Genomic DNA, 21,958 nt, shown 5'->3' with positions numbered 1-21,958 from the left:
AATCCATTTGAAAAATGCTCAAGTGGGTTTTTTCTAAAATTTATGCTTAAAATGGACAACAACAGCATCTTTTATTTCCAAATTTTTATGCTAACTTATCAAAAATGATCTCCTAAATCCGAAAGTCTAATTCTTTTTCTGCACAAAAAATTCATTTATTACTTATTAAACATTGTAATTGCCCCAGAAGCACCACGAGAAGAAACGACCCCTGACTGGCCTGACGTCAGTCGTACCCTCGTACACTATGTCCCCTCCCTCACACTATGTTTTTCAATGGCAGTTGAACGCTGATGCTCGTCTAAATTTTCTTACTTGTTAGGTACATTTAATATTTTGTATACATTTTCAATTTGCAAAGATTATTGTACAATGGAACAAGGATTCTAGAAAGCCGACATCTATAATTTGCAGAAAATAACGTTACAAATCCGCATTTTTTTTGGGGGGGGGGGGGCTGAAATCAGAGATTGATGTGAAAGCTGATTTTTTGGTACATATTTTAAGTTAGTGCTGAATAAGTCATGATAGTTAATACAAATAAGAAAATAAAGGTGGATGGGCTGTAGAGTTAATAAGTTCGTGGTTTGACAGACATGGATAATGTGTGCATTAAATTTTAATCTTCACTTTCAAGTACAAGGTTTTTAAAGTTAAATTTGAAAATTTATGGCATTGATAAACTGCAAAATATCTTTCAATATTGCTGCTAACTCAGAAAAAATTTGTAAGCAAATTAAGAAAAATGAAAAACGTTATTTTAATGCCAAAAACATGTATCGAAACAAAAACTAATTGATAGAAAAAGTACATTAGAATATCGGAGATCTTGTTCGACGCAAAATGTGACATTTCAATCAGTTCCAGTTCAATTTCTTTTTCAAATATTCAACTTCTTCAAAAAAAAAAAAGCTTCCAATGGTGGACAAAGGATGTAAGAAAAAAAAATTAATACAAAACGGTTTCATTTTTGAAAACGTTTTTGTAAAAATATGCACTATGATAAATACTAAGTATTTTGGTATTCTTACGGAGTTTACATTTCCAAGCTTACAGATAATGATATTGGATGCAGACTTAGATAAATTGAAAAGCTTTCTGCGAACACAAATCCCAACTGGAAAATTTTCTGCAAATAATTATTTTGCCTAACTCACCCTTGAATAAAAAATTAAATTTTTATTCAAATATGAAAGAGACAAAAAAATAGTGCTTTAAATCATTTAATCTTTTTTTACAATAACATATAGTTTGCTTATTTTTTCACCAACTGAAGAAAACTGCCAAAACCATTATTCTTTTACACATGTGCTTTAAAAAGGCTTTTGGAGAAAGGCTTTAACAGAAATAAGCTCTGGGATTTTCTTAAAAATTCCCTTAAAAAAAAAATTAATTAACGTTAGCATTTGAAAAAAAATTTCTGCAGAGCCAAAAATTTTCTGCGAACGCCGTTCGCCTATATTATGCAAGACTGATTGGATGTACACTTTTTTTTTAAGATACATTGCCTAGTATACACTTGTTAATACACCCCCCAATCCCATTATACAATTTTTTTTGCTGTGTAAAACATCCTTGAACAAGAGAATATGCTAAAAATTAGAATAAGGATGACAAATGCCAACATGCATGCCAGAAAACTTCTCATATGTTTAAAAAAAGAATTCAACATTTATAAAGAAAAATTAGAACAGAGAACACATCAATAGAGATATATTTTAAAAAGTACATACCTTTCCATTTGGGGAACTCTTCTTAAAAACCCTGTAAGATATTTATGCATATACAAAATATAATTACATAGAGAACAATGTTTATCACTAAGCACTATATTTTAAGGAATAGTACATTTTTAGATTATAGATATATTTGAAAATATATTAACTGTCAAATTTTTAAATTGAAATTTCATCAAAACTCCAAGGAAAGGATTTCTAACTTGGAATATCAAAGCAAATCCTTCTAAAACTAGTTGAGTCCCATTTTGCGAATACAAGGTCTAACAACCCTCTAGTTGCAGTGAACTTTTTTGTTGCATTTTCAAACACTTGTAACAAAATGCTAGAAAACTGGCTATAGCAATCCAAAAAAATTTTAATTTCCAGCTTTTCACAGTACTTGTCCCTTTTATTTTCCCGACCAATTTTTCCACAGGCAATGTTCCTCTGATAATAGTGTGCACTTCACACTGATCATGTCACAAGCCAAATCAATTATCTTGACTGCTCCCTCTCCCCTGTTTTTTTTAATTATTTAAAATTTTCATTTCTACAAGTACTGCATACTGTAACAAGTGAACTTAAAGTTTTGATAAATATATTTCCAACCAAATGATGTTTAATCAGGGGCAGATAAATTTTTCACTTTTCACTCCAGGATTTCCCCCATATCTACCACTATTTGTGGTTTAACCAGGGGGAAAGTCATGGGGGTCAACTCCTGAACTGTCGCCATTATTACACATTCACATTGTGTTCAAACAATTTATGACTAAAATGTAAACAACTGCAACTTATCTTTTTAATTCATTAAACAATTTTAAAGTAAACATTTGAAATACTAATTATTAAATTAATTAGTATCGGTTTTACCCCATTAAGTGTATTATTCGTGGCCCCAAGCATTTTCAGGAATTTTTTGCACCCGAATGTTCATTCGTAGGGGAGGAGGGGGGGGCGGGTAATTCCTAAGCATGATCTCTCTAAAATGATAGCCCGTGTCCGCCCCAGTGTTCTATAAACCAAATGTAGTGACAGTGTGCTTTGTTAATTTACTGACAATCATTTTTATTAAGTTTCTTGTGAAATCATTTTGACAGCTGAATGGATCATTTTATGCTCTTATTTTATTGGCAATTGAAAATTTTAATAAAATCTATAATGGACAGAAATATAAACATTTTAATTCGTGTATGGGAAAAGAATGTACCTTGTTCCTGGTCTTCTACTAGCTTCATCAATATCCATATTATCCATAAATCAGATGCACCAACCAAAATGAGAGAGTTGACTTTTACCCAATAGAGTTAATTAGAGTAATAGTTCACAACTCACAAAACATTTTTACCTGAAATATAAAATCTTGTGTAAAATCAATTGAAAACTGAAACTTAAAAATAATTCAACTTGGTGCAGTGGGTAGAAAAACTAATTTTCTCTTTTTTTGCATTTAACTGCAACTATTTACATGCAAATGTAGCTAACTAGAATTAATTTTCCTCAATTATACTGATTACAGTATGCGACCCCAATTTTGGAATCCCGAAATCGAAAGACCCAAAAAATAGAACTTTTTTCCTTAAATATTTTATTTTTTAAACTACAGAAAAAATTAACATATTTTTTCCTTTTCTTCAGTTTTAAACTTATTGAAAACACAGTAGTTTCAGTTCAGCTTTTTCCTTTTTAATGTTTTCTCGATGCCATGCGTTATCCATAAATAAGCATTTTGCTGTAATTATGCTTTTAACCTATTACCCGCTGGTGTTGCGTTGACGCAACGATCAAAGTTCACTATAGGGCAGTTCTCAAAAGGTGGGAGCAAACACAGACCTCAACTTTGAAGCTTCAACACCAAATAACTTTCATTTTAATTAACTCAAAAATTTTTGAGTTAAATTATAATACTGTATAGAGACAAGAATTGACATAAATTATGGAAAAATTGCTCTTCAAATGCCCTTAAAAAATATTTTCTTTGCTAAAAGGCACAATTTTGGACATACCAAAACGTTAACTGAGCAAATGTACCATTAAAAAAAAATGTTTTTTAATTATTTCCATACGTTTCAAAAAAAAAATTAAATGTATGAATCTTACACTGAATAACTTTTTATTAATATTTTACACAAATAACAAAAGTAAAAACAGATTATTTACTTTGTAAACGATTTTAGAAAAAAGTAAGTTTGAAATTTGATGTATGTCCAAAAGTTACGATCTTTACAATGCTATTATTTGAGAACTAAGTATATGATGTTTTCGTTTTAAAGGTATTTATCGATCCTGAGAATCAATTTTTAATTGTTTAAAAGTGTTTTCATAAGCTTTTATGCAGTATCTTAGAAGAAAAATGATTTTTCTTAAACATACATGTGAGATGTCCAAATCGCGTTACGATCTTGATGCCGATAATTCTGTCCGTTTATTCATAATTTTTGATCATCCAGTCTTCTAACCTCAATAAAAAAGGTTATTAAAATGTTATCTTCTTTAATCCATTGGTATTTTGCATAATTAATACGTTACACATTGAACAATACATAAATTACAGTAGAAACATGGCTGGTTATGATCGAACGAAAGCCATTTTGCGCTAAAATCGACAAGCAAACTCCGTTGGCGACAACACAGTGTATAAGCTAAAGGTTACCAGAAGGGAATTCCAGTTTGACAAATGTAGTTTTACGTCAGCTGCACCAGTTTTGGCTACTTTATCACCTGCGCTAGCAATTTTTTTTCCCCCGCTTTTATTATTTTAGAATTTTTTTTTTTTTTTCTTTTTCTTTTCGAAACATAATTTAACGATCTCCAAATAGAAATACGAATTTCTTTTTTCAATTATTATTTTCAGACATCGTTTTAATTTTTATGACATTAAAAAAATATTCATTTTTAAAACTGATGTCACTTTTTACATTTGTATTATTTTTAATTTGAAGCTTTTTTTTACCTTTCATCAACTTTTTCAAAATCATTCCAAAACTTATATTTAACTTTATTTATCATTATATGTAAAGATCAGTATGTAAAGCCATTCAAGTATTTGATTAATATCCTCTTTATTATTAAATTGCAAAATTCAAAAAGTAGTAAATAAAATTTTCATTGGAAAAGTTAAAAATCAGATTAACAATTGTCAAAAATGGTGAAACTTACATTAAGATGATGTCCAAAATCCGTTACCTACAGGACAACAATGTCCAAAATCTGTTACCTACAGACTGCTGATTTAATTTGCTAATTGACAATTTTTACAAATACCTGCTGTCTTTTCATGTTTATATATTGTGTTCTAGGTATGCATACTACAGAATAAAAGCAAAATTGATGTCAAATTTGAAAAATTTTGAAATTGCTCAAAGTTAACTTTTTTGTTCCCACCTTTTGAGAACTGCCCTTTTATCTTCATCATCGTTCTGAGTTTTTTTCGAAAATCTGTTCCAATGCTTCTTCCAAAGTAAGCTATCTTGTTCTGGGCATTTCAAAAAGCAGAGACGTAAAAAAAAGCAGCTTCCACAGTCAAAATGCACAGAATAGAAATGAAATCTGTTTCTGCCCGTAAAGCAGTTCAGACTGACACAGTCAGTCTACCCCTTTTTCGCTGATGTTGAGTTGGACGCAATGCCTGTTTTTAATTCCCTCTCCTCCCCCACAGAAGTAGTTTCTTTGTGGAATGTTCTGATAAGAAGGGCCTTGACTAAAAGTATTTCATATCTAAACCCTAACTTTTTTTTTTTTTTTTTGAAAGAAAACTAGATCACAAATTTAGTCAAAAAAAAAAAAAGACCACGTGAGAACAATAATTTTTGTATATATAAAAAGAAATATTTTTTTTAATTATTATTTCTAATATTATTCTTAAATCCAAAACAGCAATCTGTATAAAAATTTTCAAATTTGACATCAATTTTGCTTCGCAAAATGGCTTTCGTTCGATCATAACCAGCCATGTTTCTACTGTAATTTATGATTGTTTAATGTGTAACGTATTAATTATGCAAAATACCAATGGATTAAAGAAGATAACATTATAATAACCTTTTTTATTGAGGTTAGAAGACAGTGGATGATTAAAAATTATGAATAAACGGACAGAATTATCGGCGTCAAGATCGTAACGCGATTTGGACATCTCACATGTGTGTTTAAGAAAAATCATTTTTCTTCTAAGATACTGCATAAAAGCTTATGAAAACACTTTTAAACAATTAAAAATTGATTCTCAGGATCGATAAATACCTTTAAAACGAAAACATCATATACTTGGTTCTCAAATAATAGCATTGTAAAGATCGTAACTTTTGGACATACATCAAATTTCAAACTTATTTTTTTCTAAAATCGTTTACAAAGTAAATAATCTGTCTTTACTTTTGTTATTTGTGTAAAATATTAACAAAAAATTATTCAGTGTAAGATTCATACCTTTAATTTTTTTTTTGAAACGTATGGAAATAAAAAAAAAATTTTTAATGGTACATTTGCTCAGTTAACGTTTTGGTATGTCCAAAATTGTGCCTTTTAGCAAAGAAAATATTTTTTTAAGGGCATTTGAAGAGCAATTTTTCCATAATTTATGTCAATTCTTGTCTCTATACAGTATTATAATTTAACTCAAACATTTTTGAGTTAATTAAAATGAAAGTTATTTGGTGTTGAAGCTTCAAAGTTGAGGTCTGTGTTTGCTCCCACCTTTTGAAAACTGCCCAAAACCAATATTGTTGTTGTACCACCAGAAATAACAGAAGCTAGTGACAAAGAAGATGGCAACAACAACATTTTAAAAACGATAATGAAGTTTTGCTGGAGAATACTGCTGGTGAAGTTTTAGTCCATGTCAAAAAAAAGTTTGATTGTCCAAAATCCTGAAGTGAAAAAACTCAAAAACGAAAAACAGAAGTATTGCAATGGACAAAACAGGAACCTATTGACAGGTATCAACCAAAAAATGAAGAATATGTCTCTATTCAGACTGTAAGAAACACTTTAGAAGTAAAAACTATAGTATGCATACCTTCAATTTTTTTTAATTCCAATGTTTTATCGCATCTTGTTGAACAAACGAATTTATATTCCCAGAAAAAGTCATCCAGAATTTAAAGAAACGGAAGCCTATATGGGAAGCTTAATCGGCATCCTTTTGCTAACTGGGTACCATTCTTTGCCACAAGAAGAAACGTATTAACCAGTTGATAAAGACATTTCTGTCCCGATTGTACACGAAGTGATATTACGCTCTCAATACAGAACAATGAAACAGAATTTGCACGCTGATAATACCTACTGCCATTGATAACAACGATAAATTGTACAAAGTATGACCATATTTAAATTTTCAAAATGAGAAATTCTATCAATTTGGTGCATTTTCTCATAATTTAAGTACCAATGAGCAAATAATTCCATATAGAGGTAAAAATTCAGGGGAAAAGTTTTTAAAGGGGAAACCAATAAGATTTTACAATAAATCTTGAACATTAGATAATTCAAATGGCTATGTATTCAACTTTGACGTTTATACAGGGAAATCAATCACAGCAAACTGATTCGACTATGAAAAATTTGGCCCTGGTGGGAGAGTAGTTTGCTCAGAGTGATAGAAACTCCTATAAATCATGCTATGTTCTTCCATGGACAAGTAAAGAACAGTAAATACAGTCTGTCAATTATCTGCACGATGTAGCCATAAAAGCAGTTACTACCGTTTGCCTGCCCACAGAAGAAAGATTCCGCTCTTCCATGGGCAGGTAAAGAGCAGTAAGACAATACTGCTGATTACCAGCACAACGTAGCAATAAAAGCAGTTACGGCTAATTCCCGCTTTTTTATTAGCAGCAACCAAAATTACATATTTGTACCATGAAACTAAAGTAATATAAATTTCAAAAATGCAAAAAAATATAATAAATAAATAAATCTGCAGTTACTGCAGTTTACCTACCCACGGTACATGCGCGTAAACCTCCACTATGACTCAAGTATCATGATTATTGAATGTGCTAGTTTCCTACAACAGAAGTTATTGCTACACAATCAACAAAATCAAGACACTTTACCGAAATAAAACTGGGTAAATAAAGAAAGATAATAAAAGTATCGAAACTATCTGCAGATTTTGAAAAATTTCTGCGCACAGCTTTCGCGTTTTCGTCTACTGGTTTTAGACACAAAGCAAACGGAGCCTGCACTAAGTTTTAATAGCATAATTCACATTTTAAAATTTATAAGCCAACAAGTAGTTTGTAACCCACCAAGCATCAAAAAATGCAATGTATGAGATAAACTATAATTTTTCAGATAAATACCTCAAAAAGAGTATTTTAACATTTTGACAAAATTTATTAAAAACTTTTAAAAAACAGGAAATTACGCACAACCCATCATCGAAAATAGATTTTTCTAAAAACATCAAAAAACAGCATTTGGTTGAAACTTCAACGCAATTGCAGCAGATCAAAAAATCGTTACAAAAAATTTCTTGTTTTTTGTGCACTTTGCACCACTAATAGAATCTTTTCCACACTACTCATCATTAACTTAGGGAACAACAGTGAGAGTCAAGTGCACATAAAAATTTTGAATTTTTCTGATCAATTTCTTGGTATGCCAAATTAGGTTGAAGTTTGGACCAAATGCTGTTTTTCGATATTTTAATCGGTTTTAAAAATATTTTTCTATTTTTGATGACTGGCAGCATGGAAAAGTTGCTATTGGTGGCACTAAATTTCCATTAAAAAAAATTCGAAGTATGGCATAATTCCCTCCATTGCCACAAATCCATAGCAGTTTCGACAATTTCAGTTTTTTTAACATTTTTATTTTAATTCTGTCAAAATGTTAAAAGGGAAATAATTATGTTTATCACATATGATGCATTTTTATATGCTTAATGTGTTATAAATAAACTACTTAATGCTTATAAAGTTTTAAATTTGAAATATGCTATTAGAAAACTTAGTGCAGCTTAGTGCTCTCTGTTTGCTTTGCGTTCAAAACCAACAAGAGTAATTCAGAACTCGAGCTTAGTCACAGGTAAATCTTTTAAAATAAGAACCAAGTTACTCAGTCATGGAAACGGCACTCCCATAAAAACAGGAAAATAAACACAAAACATAAAGCTGTCATTACTGGTGTTGAAAAAAGAAAGAAGGAAATAAATAAAGAACCACAATATTTGGTGTGCATTTTCAATACGCACAAATTCCCAGTCTGACATCTGATAAATAAGATAGAGACAAACTACTGGAAATGTGGTCCAATCAATGCTATGCTGACTGGATGAGAAAACCTACTTATGCTACCATTCTAGGTTATCTATGTTATATTACATAGGCAGAAGAAAGGGAAAATACTGAAAATATTTGATCATAGGAAGTACTGGATGGTTGTGCAACGGTTTCAACTGGACTGTTCTCTCCCAAAGTTTTAAGAGCACCAGGGCCTTATTTAGTCTAGATGGCTCATAGCTGCCTACAGAACTTTTTGCTTACACTTTTGTATCTCAAAACAGAAAAAAGGATTACGATGTCTCGCACTGTTTGTATTATGAACTAATTTGGCCGTACAATTCGCCTACAGAAACGACCAGGGTACGTAAACGAATCTAGTAAATATCACGGCCATCCTGAGAATTCATAACAATACAACCACAGCAATGGCAATTGACAAGAACAAAGATGTCAAAACATTGTCATGAATATAAATGAAAAAATGTAGGACAATTGAAAGAAGAAATAAGGATCAATAAATTCAAGAGTTTAAGGCTCCAAAATTAAAACTTAGGATTATGGAATACTATGATCAGTTCGATTTGGTTCTCAGACATCAACCAATATCAGCCAACCTAGAATAAAATATCTTACGTCAAAAGAAACCGAAGTAAACATAGCATCAGAAGCAATTTTTGAATCTACAGTCTCTTTTACAAGTCCTATACCAGCAAGCGAATAAAAATACTACTACTAAAATAGCATGGAAGCTACAAATGTCCATGAATGAATAAACGCTTTCATTGTAGAAAACTAATAGAAGTAAAAGTGCTGAAATGCAGAAATTCAACTCGAAAAATGATGTTATTGCCTAAAACAGTGTGGATAGAATACTCTGTTGAGAGTATGGACAGACATTTTCTGTACACCCATTCCTCCTTTTGTTCTTTGTCGAGTTCTGTGCTGTTTAACCTTAATTTTGAACGAAGCTACACAAAGCTTTGTAATAGTATAGATTTTAAGTTCAAAAATTCATAAGCAATAAGTAGTTTATTATACATTAAGAATTTAAAAATGCATCATATGTGACAAACATGATTATTTCAGATAAATACGGTGAAAACAGACAACATTTTGACAGAATTTAGTAAAAACATATAAAAAATGGAAATTGCCAAATCTTCTATGGATTTTCGGCAATGGAAGATATTATATCACACACTTAAAAAAAATTATGGGAATTTAGTGCCCACCAATAGCAACTTTTCTGCATCATCCATCATTGAAAATAGAAAAATATTTTTTGTTTACTAATTTTGCTAAAAACATCGAAAAAGAGCCTCATTTAGTCCAAAATTCACTCAAATTCAGGCAGATTAAGTAATTGTCAGAAAAAAAATCAAAATTTTTATGTGCAATTTACTCCACCAATGGCACTTTTCCTGCACACCCATTATCAAAATTTAATAAAGTGTTTTTCGGTCCACCCTATTGTGCATACGGGCATGTTGGTTCGCTTTTCTACTTTTCCATCAAAAAATTGAATAAGCACTTTGATTTTCTTCCATGAGGATCATTAAACATTTCTCGCCATCCGAGATTTTTTTCAAAATATTCAATTCATCGACTTATATTAATTTTTTAAAGTGAAGTGGACAATTGTGCTCTGAGGAAGGGTGCCTCCCCCCCCCCCCCCGTTAGTCCTTACAAAAACAACTGCTAAACAATTTTAATGATAAATATTTTTCAATAATTATAACTAACTTATGTTCTTTTGTGTTTAGCATGAAAAAAAAATCAAGTTTAAAGAGTAATTAAAATAGAAAACTGACTAACTTCTACTTATACACTTTTTATGCCAGAACCATTCTACATTTTTTCAAGAATTAGCACAACTTGCATACCTTCATGAACTTTACTGTTCCTATAACTAGAATTTTGCTCTTCTAATTCTTCTAAAGTTTTTTTTTTTTTTTTGGGGGGGGGGGGGTATACTAAATATGCTCCAACATATCCCGTGTTCTTAGTCTGAAGAAACGCTATCATTATTTTTTTCTTTATGACAAAAATAAACTACAAATAATTATGAACTAAATGAACTTATTTTGGAAAGAACTTTTTACTCCGTTCTTCATTAAACCAATTTTAAAAAAAAAGAAAGTTGCAGACTTATGAATATTGAAAAAATAGCAATAAAATGCTTCTTAAATACAGTAGTCTCGCGAAAATCCGAGCTAATTGGGGCTCACGCTACCTCGGATTACAGAAAACTCCGATTATCTGGAAAATTCTCAGCGATTTAAATTTTATACTTTTCTAATGGTATAAAGTATAGCACCTTACACTTTCTTGTAAAGCGGAAAGGATGCCATTTTCTGCGCGAAAAATTATCACTTAAGTTTCAACAAAAATTTAAATACTATTTACCTTTAAACAAATTTTTATTAGTTTTAATTTCATGATGTCTATACATCTCTTAGAGTGCAAACTTGAAGGCAGCTTAAAAATGCATTTTAATTGTCTCTAAACCCATTTTTATAAGTATTGCCCACACAGCAGTTTGTGTATGCTTATGTAAGAAAAGTACTTCCCATAACGCAAAAAAAATTAGTCATGGAGGGTTAAAATTTCGCATAGACCAAATCGTACGATGTCAAGTCACATTCAAGAGTGTCACTTCACCTGTGGAATGGATTGCTATTTGTTCAATATAACTTTACCATTTGATTTTGTAATAGGATTTGTAGGACTATAGGTGCTATTTGTTGGTCAACAAACCCTAGCTCCCCCTACTAGATTTTCATTGCTTACTGAAATGGATTTTAATTTTAAAAAGGGAAAAAAACCTATTTAGAACGCATAATGCTAATTTTTTTTTAAGAATATTTCTTTAAAGGCAGAAAAATAATTTATAAGTTTTTTTTTATTACGGGTAGCAATAAACATTGCAATCTATTGTAAAATGCATATTTGAATACTTCATAAAGTTTTACTTCATTTCAATATTTGCTTTTATTCAAAGAATATTTTTTAAAACAATCTCCCAATGAAAATCAGTTTGACTCATTAAATACAGTACCAGACAGTTTTTCAGAACAATTGTACTTACGTGCCTTCCATACATAAATTTGGAAAATTACATATCAATTCTATTGAAAGACGAGAATTTCTAAAGTTGCGTAAAGGAAATTTAAGGACAGGTTGTCAAAAAGGTGAATTTAAGATATCTTGATTCTTTAAAATGTTAGCATCTATTTTCATTGCATCATAAAAAAAAGCAAAATTTAAAAAATTTACATGACATTGAAGTTGATAATATATAACAGATTTAGAAAAAGACCATTTTATTCTTTTCTTCTCACACACATTTTGTTCTTAAAAGACTTAAATTTTATGGCCTTTTTAAAAATGATAAAAAGTCAAAATATGGTACGAGTCAGATTCCCACCTTGAGACCATAATAAAAGGCACAATAAAAATTTGTTTGGATGCAACTACTATTTTTTATTTTTCAATGTTTTTTTTTTTCGGCTTTTAAAATTTCAGTTTACTTACAATTCTATTGTACATTTTATCAATTGCATTCGATTAAAATTTTTTTAAATGTAGTAGTAAATTAATAACAAGAAAAATAATTAAATATACAATACTTAAAGACAAAATCAAGCTTTTCATTATCATGACAATCAAATGAAAGGCAATTTTTATTGCGAAATGACCTCATCCGACAATGGTGTCACAGCTCAAAAAAAAATATGGGAAAAAACCAAGGTGGTTTATGCAATACTACTTTTAAACAGATTTATTCTTAAATGTTACAACATGTGTAAAACTTGTACCTATAACTTCGTGTTTACTGATTGGTTTTTCTAGTCTAAATCAATAGCGTAGGATGAAAGTTTAAAAAGTCTTTTTCTACTCTGTGAAATTTTAATGATATCTGACACTATTTTGCTGCAAGCAGGTAAATAGCAGTATCTGCAGATATGAGTTTGAGAAATTTGAAGAGAAACGTTTGGGATTCAATGCTACCAATAGGGAAATATTGCAATTTGACGTCTCTTTCACGCTATTTTTCAGCGGAAACCAAATAAGCAAGCTTGTACAATAAAGATATAAAGTATAATAGATGAGAAAAATGCATTAAAATGACTTTTGCAGTTACTGTCCTTAACCTGCCCAGAGCAGTTTTGATTTGTATTATTTGTACACGACCATGCACTAATTAAACTAAGTTCAAGAAAGAGTCAAATTCAGGTTGTAGATCAATAATTGTGTTTTGAAAGTTTTGAGATGCGTAACTATTCTTGACGAATATTAATGACAATATGGCCTCTGATGAGAGAGCCTATTGCAGTTGCTCATCATTAAAAGTTTAGTACAGTGGAAAAACTATTGTAGATTTAAATCAGATAGAATTATCTGGAGTAAAAATTACTGAAAGTTAATATCAGTTTCTTTCAACTTTTCTAAAGGTACAAGGGGGGAGAGGGGAGGTGCTTCTGTGAAATGCACAACATGTATCATACACTAAAATATTCAAAACATTTCACTAACACATCCTACTCTAGTAGGATCTGGTGAAACAAACGCACATTTCATTGATATGCCGATTCGAACGTTTAAAAAACGCTAGAATAATAAGATAATACTAGCACAAAGAAACACTTGAGATTTTGCCGCCGGTTTTTGAGTAGGAAGAAAGAGAAAAATCAAATTTTTGAATAAAAAATCGCGAAAAAAGAAAAACATAAGGGAGTACTTAAATGCCGCACAACTCTCAAAAACATAAATTGTGCATAACATATGAATAACAAGTTTATTCCCACCTACACGAAAATACCGTCATTCTTTACATGGACCGAATAATTCATAAAAATTGCTCATTGGAGCGCCAAAATACTTACTTTTCAAAGTACTTGCCAAAAAATCTCATCTTCAGAGCTGTTGATTACTGAAGACAGTCAAAATACATACACTTACGACGTTTCTGTACAGCATATATCGGCCATATAAATTCGAACACATATGAAAAATCTTCAACTTCTGGCTTTTGACTTGCTCCTTTTAGAAAATAGTAGCGGAAAATCTTCCAAAACAAAATTGAAAAGCTATCAAAAACACGAATGTTATTTCGAATTTTCATAAAAACCTTGTGTTTGTTTATGAGTCGCGATACTGACGTGCTTGGTTTTCACCAACAGAAACGGTTTCCCCCACTAATTATACGTAGAATTAATTCCAATTAGCAATGCCGACCAGAGTTAATCGAATATCCGCGAACATGCAAATGAAGCACAAACGTCACGGCATATAAAACACATTAAAAGAAGAACGGTTTGCGAAAGAGGCAACAATTCCCTTGCCATCACTCGTGTTGCCCTTCGGTTATAAAACAACATTGTGGGATGAGTAAATAAATAGATAAGTAAAAAAGAAGGGAAATTTGTAAAATAGCACAATTATCCCAGAAAACAAATTTTTTAAAGGGTTTCTGATCTAAAATACCTAAATAAATTCAAGGAAAAGTGAAAAATATTTTTATTGATCAAAGAGGAGGCAGTTATCAATGTTTTGCTTTCTTGAAAACTAAACTATGAAGTAGTACTTTGCTTCGTTTTGCATGGCTTTGTATTCTTTACTCAATTCCGAAATCTTTTCTATGGCAGCTACTTTCCATCTGAACAGTTTAGCTAGGTATTTAATGCTAATTTTATTGAAAACCACAAGGACATTCTATAGGCCCTTTTTGTGAGTCCCCTTTTTCATTAAACCAGTTCCATAAAATGAGAAGAAAATTAGGTATTCTGTTGAAGATACAGTATAAAATAGTATCAATAACCTAAAATTCACACTATCATTCTGAAGCTCTATGTGTAACAATTTCCCTGAATTCACTTTTCAATCAAGCATTGAAAATAATTCCTGCAGTCACATGGGTTTTGTTGGCAGCTATTGCGGATTGAAGTTGCAAGGAAAGAAAAAAAACGGATTTATTCTCGGGATTTTTGGGAGTTTGTTTAGTTTCAAAATTCCCAATGTTCCCCGAAGTTCCGGGTTTATTCCCGTAGCTCCAAAATCGAGGGTTTTTTTTGCATCTAAATTGCGGATACAATTATAGGACTCCTAACTCTAAATTCGGATTACTCGGGACTGCAACCTTTCCGGATTTTAAATTCTGACTCAAGAAATAGTGAAAACTATACTGTCGTGCGGTATTTGTCACGATTTCCTGCTTTTGCTAATGTTCCCGCTAAATTTATTTTATTTTTTGATCAATCTGAGTGAAAGTACACTTCATTATGCTAAAACAAAAGCCGGAATTAATGGTCCGCGGGTGTTGCTTTTTATTATTATGCAGTGTACCAATGTATACAATAAATAAATCATATTTTTACTGAAAATAATTTTGTACTTTTGTTCTATGGAATTTGTACTGCATACAGTAAACTCCCGATTAAACGGAGTTGGGTGGCACAAGTGCCACGGATGACAAGAACAGCGAATAAACCGCAAAAAGGCTAAAATGAGGGACAAATAAGGTAAAAATTGTCCCTCCTCAAAAATTTAGCTGTATTAAAGCATAGTACTTTCTTACAGTAATGTAACTTCTTACAGTAATGTGTATAGTAAATATGTACAGTGCAGTAAAAATGTTTTGTATTTTTGCACATCAGAACTTAATATCAATAAAGAACAAGTACACAGTCCAGTCACATTAATGTGACCATCTGTCAAAAGCCAGAATAACCACCTTTCGCAGAGCGGACTGCTGCGAGACGTACAGGAGGAGAGTCACTTAGGTCCCTGAAGGTGTTCTCTGGGATGTTGAGCCATGCCGACTCTAATGCCGTGGCCAGCTGCGCTAGATTACGCGGTTGAGGATCCATGGCGCGAACAACTCGATCGAGATGGTCCCACAGATGCTCGATTGGGTTTAAGTCAGTGGAGTTTAATGGCCAGGGGAGGACGGTAAACTCATCCTGGTGCTCTTCGAACCACGTACATACACTGGCAGCTGTATGGCACCTCGCATTGTCCTGCTGGAATATGCCATCATCCTGAGGAAAAACAATGCGCATGTAGGGGTGGACATGGTCCGCAAGGACAGATGCGTACTTGTATTGATCCATCGTGCCTTCCACAATGATCAGTGAACCCAGAGAATGCCAGGAAAACATTCCCCAGACCATAAAGCTCCCGCCTCCAGCTTGGACCGTTCCGGCAATGGTTGCAGGGTGGTTCCTTTCAGAGGTTTCACGCCTTATACGCCAACGTCCATCTGTCCGATGGAGCATAAAACGCGATTCATATCTGAAAACGCTACCTGTCGCCACTCAGTGGACGTCCAGCTGCTGCACTGGCGTGCAAATTCTAGCCTTCGTCGTCGATGAACAGCAGTAAGCATAGGTGAACGAACCAGGCGTCTGCTTCTGAGGCCCAGACGCAGCAATGTTCGCTGAATAGTAGTTTGGGAGACACGTTTGGTAGCCCCTTGGTTCATTTTGGTGATGCAGTTGCTCAACGGTAGCCCGTCTATCTGCCCGAACGCATCTCCACAACCGTCGTTCGCCTCTGTCATCTATGGCCCGTGGTGCACCACATTTGCCACGTCGCTGATTTTGGACAGTCCCATTTTGCCATGCATGGTACACTTTTACCACGGCGGCACGCGAACAGTTCACAAACTCAGCCGTTTCGGAAATGCTTCCACCCTTGCCCCGAAAGCCAATGATCATGCCCTCTTGGACGTCGGATAAATCGCTTCGTTTCTGCATTACGCCAACGATTGAAATGTTTTCCGAAGCCCTCACACACCCTTTATATATGCTCAACTGCACTGTGCTGCCACCTGCCTTCTGTGATTGGTTATTTAACTCTGACGTGGAAAGTACGCGGTGGTCACATTAAAGTGACTGGACTGTGTATATATACAATGAAGAAAGCATAATAAATATATAAACTAAAACAACTGAGTTTATTGACAATTTTTCAACAAAAAACAGCCATTGGTATTTGCTTTTTACTGCGAAAATACATGTTCCTGATTGTTAAATTACTCCCGGAATCGCGGATAATCCGTCTCACGGATAATCCGTTAGTAGAAAATCGGGAGTTAACGGTACTTATGAGAAGAAAAAAAGAATTATCCAATTATCCTTAACCGAAAGTGAATCTTAAAAATTGCTGCACAATTAATGCAAAACGCTTACTTAATTATAACACGTGGTAACGAAAAAAATTTTATTTATTTATTTATTTATTTATTTATTTTGAAAAGCTAAGCTGAAAGTACTGTGTTTTCAACAAGGAATGCCGATAAAAAAAAAAAAGTGTTTCAGTAAAAAAAAAATGTTTATTAATATTTAAGGGAAAACGTTCCGGATTTTGGGATTCCGAAATTCGGGTCTCATACTATATCTTCACAAGACAACTATGGTAGTAAAAATTTTGAAAAGTTGGTATGCGTTATTTTGCCTGTGATCAATAAATGTACAGTGAATTCAAGTAGAACGCCGCATCGGCTTAATTCACCGCACCACGAAAAAAGTGTCGGGGGGGGGGGGGGATTTTAAATGCTCAGAAACGCCGAACTTAAAACCGATGATTAACTACTCCATGGTCTATCAGAGTTGAAAATACCCATTGAAAAGCATGTTAAAACAAAAACAGTAACAGTAACAGTATACAGTATATACTTGCATAGGGCTTTATCCCTCACCTTTTAAAGAAAATATAAGAAAATAACGGAATCCTTCGTTCAAATCGATTCCCGGTTCTTGGAGAAAAATCGAGAACGCTTTACGCGTTTTTAAATATAGTCTTAATCTTAAGAAAGAAAATGAAGTTTTATTATCATTTTTGCTATCTAGAACAACATAAGAATGTTTCTGAATGAAAAAAGTGCGCTTTGAAGATCTTTTCTTTTCTCTTTTAATGGTTTGTTTTTAGCGAATTGTTGTTTTCTGTCGCTTTTATTCTCTACTAACATCATTAAAATATGCAAAGGGTCACGTTCACCCCCAAAATGCCCCACTGACATGTTCCAATTGTCTTATTTAGTATTTTTTCTTCATATTTAACTTTTTGTGCGTTGTTACAGGAATGTTTCTTTGGAAGGGAAGGAGGGGTGGGTCACAGCTCCAAATTTTTCACAAAAGAAGCCACCAATTAATTTTAGTTGTATGAAAAAAAAAAAAAAAGATTAATACCTTCGCCCAGTGAAAAGTAAAAAATATCGTACAGAAAGGGAAATAAAGTTTTTTCTTTTTTAATTTCCTCTGAATGGAAAGTTTTTTCCCCTGAAAAGTTCTGAAAGAATATGCAAATATTATTGAAATGTTAATGAGGAATATATGAGATTCTGTGTTGTTAAAATTATCTTACTATGAATCGGGAAATGTACGTTTCAAACATTTTTAAACGAAAAGAAAAAAAGTGTTCAGTATATTATGGAAAAATATGACAAGCCTCAGTTTGAAAAAAAAAAAAAAAAATGACTGGTTAAAAAAGTCATGGTAGCTTAGGAGAAGCTGAGAAATTGGAATTTTTATTTTTGATTAAATATATCACCACGAAAATTACAAAACTACAGCTATAACCCCCAATTTTTCACCCGGCGTCATAAAAGATGACCTACACTTTCGTTTTTAGTTTAACTAGGAAAAAATTTTCAGATCGTCTCTCCCCTAACAACATCAATAGAAATGAGTCTAAATTTTCGTTTTTCAGACGAAAAAAAATTTCATGGGAGAGTCTTCAACCGTTGTCACTTCCTTCGCGTAGGGTTGGTCAACTGTTTGGGGGAAGCAGGGCCGTCGCTAGGTCGAAAAACTAGAGGGGTGTACCCATTTCGCGGTCCCTTAATTGTTTTAAATGCATGTTCCAATATGCAGAGAAAGAGAGCGATTTAGCTTCTGGTTTCAAAAGGATAGTCATATTACTTGACCTTAGTACTAGCAATATAAATTTAAATTGTAAAGATAACATGCAATCAGAAATAGGGGGTGTCGGAGGACTACCTCCTGGCATTTTTTCGAAATCGAAGATATAAAAACGCAGTTTCAGACCATATTTTAACTTGTTGAGGAAAGGGAGAGGAGGTCCAGGATAGCCTCTCCCGATAATTTTTACCCAAATTTAGGTTCTCAAAACACAATCGTACGTTATATTTGATTATTTGCAAGAGAGGGGGTCCAGGGGCTTTCCCCCGGGAATTTTTTCAGATTGTTATTTGAAAAACTCTGTTTTAGACGATCTGTGGTGATGTTAAGGGAGGAAGAGACTCGGGGTGATCCCCAATTATTTCTTAAATTTCAAACTCCAAGCACACAATTGTCATTTACACTGGTGTGCAAAAATTAAGGACGAGACGGTTTTTTCAATATAACTTTGTACAAAAGCTTTCCAAATCAACACATTTAATACCGTAAGATCCCCAATACGTAAGGACATGTGTAATGTAAGCAACACTTACTAAAAGAGAAATCAGAGGGATAAAAAGAAGCTTTATTGAAAAAGTAGCATGGAGTGCAATGCGACTGAAGGCCGAAACATCCCTGTGGGTGACCAGCAAGAAACATCCGGTCTTTAGTAGGGGATATGATCTCCCCCGATCTCAGGCAGGTTTCACAGCGCCTGCCCATGCAGAGAATGAGGGTGTCAATGAATTGTTGAGGCATTGCTGCCCATTCGTCTTGCAGCGCCAATCGAAGCTCCCGAATCGTTACTGGTGGTAAGGTACGAACTGCCAAGCGTCTGCCTAGAAAATCCCATACATGCTCGATGGTATTGAGATCCGGTGATCATGCCGGCCAATCCATACGTTCAATATCCTCACTCTCTAAGAGCTGTTCGGCAGCTACTGTGCGATGACATGGTGCATTGTCGTCCATGAAAAGGAACTGCGGACCCATAGCGCCTCTAAAAAGACGCACATATGGAAGAAGAATCTCGTTACAATAACGGGTCCCGTTGACTGAATCTGCGTCGAAGATGTGAAGGTCTGTACGACTACCAAGCATGATGCCTCCCCAAACGAGAACACCGCGACCTCCATACCTGTCCCTTTCAATGATGTTCGAGGGATGATTGCGGCTTCCCCGCTCTCTCCAGATGAGTATGCGATGAGAATCGCTACTCAGACTGAATCTGCTCTCATCTGTAAAGAGTACTCGTCCCCATTCATTGTCTCTCCAATTCCGGTGTTCCCGGCACCACAGAGAACGCCTTCTCTGATGGGCAGGCGTTAGAGGTACACACCGTATAGGGCGTCGTACAAACAGACCACCACCGTGCAGTCTTCTGGCCATGGTAAAACGCGATATCGGTCGTCCAGTCGCCTGTGTCGTGTGTCTAGCGATTTCTCCCGCCTGTTTCTTCTGGCCTGTAAGACAATATACCGGTCATCTGCGGGTGTGGTTCCTCGTGGACGACCACTACTGAACCCCCGGATAGCTGTTCCTGTAGTTTGAAATTGTCTCCAAAGTCGTGAAACGATGCTGTGAGCAATTCCGAACTCTGCAGCCACACTTGTCACACTGCGGCCTTCCTCCAACTTCCCAATGATTCGACCTCGGGTAAAAGCATCCAGATGTCGTCTAACAGATTGATTATTCGCCATTTCTCGCTGAGGCAGCAACTCGGTGTGATTTTAACTGCTATACGGCGTGCAATCTCTTTGCCAGAAATACTGATTTTACACCGACAACATGCTTTATACTACTCAGACACTCCCCCATTACGTCTGCCTGCACATCTGCGCATGTGCTACCGTACATCATCTTACTTTATCTTCTGATTGGTTTTTCTGTCCGCTCTGCCTCTTCGTTCAGCTGATATGCTAATTTTTTGACTTCGTCCTTAATTTTTGCACACCAGTGTATTTCTGATTGTGACAGGTAAGGGGGGTCAGTAAAGGGGGGTCCGGGGGCTCTTCCCCGGGAGAAATTTGAAAATAGTAGTTCGAAAAATCCAGTTTTAGACGATTTGTGGTTATATTAAGGGGAAGAGAAAAGCGGGGGCCACACCCCAGAAAATTTTTGAAATTGGAGTCTTAAAAACGCAATTGTAGGCTTTTTTTTTTTTTTTTTTTTGGTAAAATTGAGTGCACCGCCAGTTTCTTGAAATTAAAGCTCCGAAAACGTAATTAAAACCAACCTTCTATGAAAAGGGGGTGGGGGGGGGAGTTTTGAAGGGGCTCGCATCAGAGAGGGGGGGGGGGGCATTCTCCCGAAAATTTTTCAATCTGTAGAAAACGCAGTTAGAAGGTTTTTTTTATAACTTTTATGGGTGGAGAGATTCGGAGTCCTCACATGGCAAATTTTTAAAACTGAAATTCAATTACGCAATCGTTGGTACTTTTCAGTACTGTTAGAGGGGTAGGGGTTTGGGACATCTTTTACGTTTATATGAAATAGTAGTTTCCATGTTAAGGAAAGACAATTGATATCACAGTAAGACGTGCAGGATCTTCCTGTAATTTTCGCTTCCAATTAAAAAATATGTATACGAAGTACAGAAAGTCTACTTCGCCATTGCGTCATACATGAAAACACTATCTTTTGATATTTTGATTTCAATTTTAATCGATAGTGTATGTGCTATATAATTCTTTCCTTCAGCACTGAGCTATTCTTCCCTGCTTAGCACAAAAGTCGTATCTGCACTTTTTATTAAAATTGATTTACGGTCAGCAAGTGATTCTTTGTCACATATTTTACCTAAATACAATGTTTTGTGGTCTATTGTGAATGGGAAATATTTTTTAAAAAATTCTGAAAAAGTTGCATCCGTATCAAATACATGGTGGTACACAACTTTAAACGGCAATTTCTCATTTTGAACTCAGATGCAGATACGACTTTTGCGTTTAGCACGACAGTATTGGACTACCATCAATTTTAATACACCCTAGATTAAAATTGAAATCCACAGCTTAATGCAGTGCAAAAAAAAAAAAAAAGAATAGAAATAAAAATTCGTCTTTACTACGAGGTTACATCATTTGCGTCCAATATACTTATTTAT

The 21,958-nt window shown here is 33.9% G+C and overlaps 1 protein-coding gene across 1 annotated transcript in view; it reads right to left on the bottom strand.

Annotated features, from left to right (window-relative positions):
- LOC129231842 (beta-arrestin-1-like) overlaps positions 1–14,312 on the bottom strand; it is a 66,319-nt gene extending 52,007 nt beyond the window's left edge. Inside the window, exons 1-3 of the mRNA XM_054866224.1 lie at positions 13,837–14,312; positions 2,929–3,066; positions 1,734–1,764 (exon numbers count right to left, since the gene is read on the bottom strand). Coding sequence (XP_054722199.1) covers positions 1,734–1,764; positions 2,929–2,975 — 78 coding nt within the window. The 5' untranslated portion in view covers positions 2,976–3,066; positions 13,837–14,312. The remainder of the gene's footprint in view (positions 1–1,733; positions 1,765–2,928; positions 3,067–13,836) is intronic.
- Between the last annotated feature and the right edge of the window lie 7,646 nt (positions 14,313–21,958).

Source organism: Uloborus diversus, chromosome 10 (genome assembly GCF_026930045.1).
Source record: "Uloborus diversus isolate 005 chromosome 10, Udiv.v.3.1, whole genome shotgun sequence".
Lineage (NCBI taxonomy): Eukaryota > Metazoa > Arthropoda > Arachnida > Araneae > Uloboridae > Uloborus > Uloborus diversus.
This window is presented reverse-complemented; position numbering and strand designations above follow the sequence as displayed.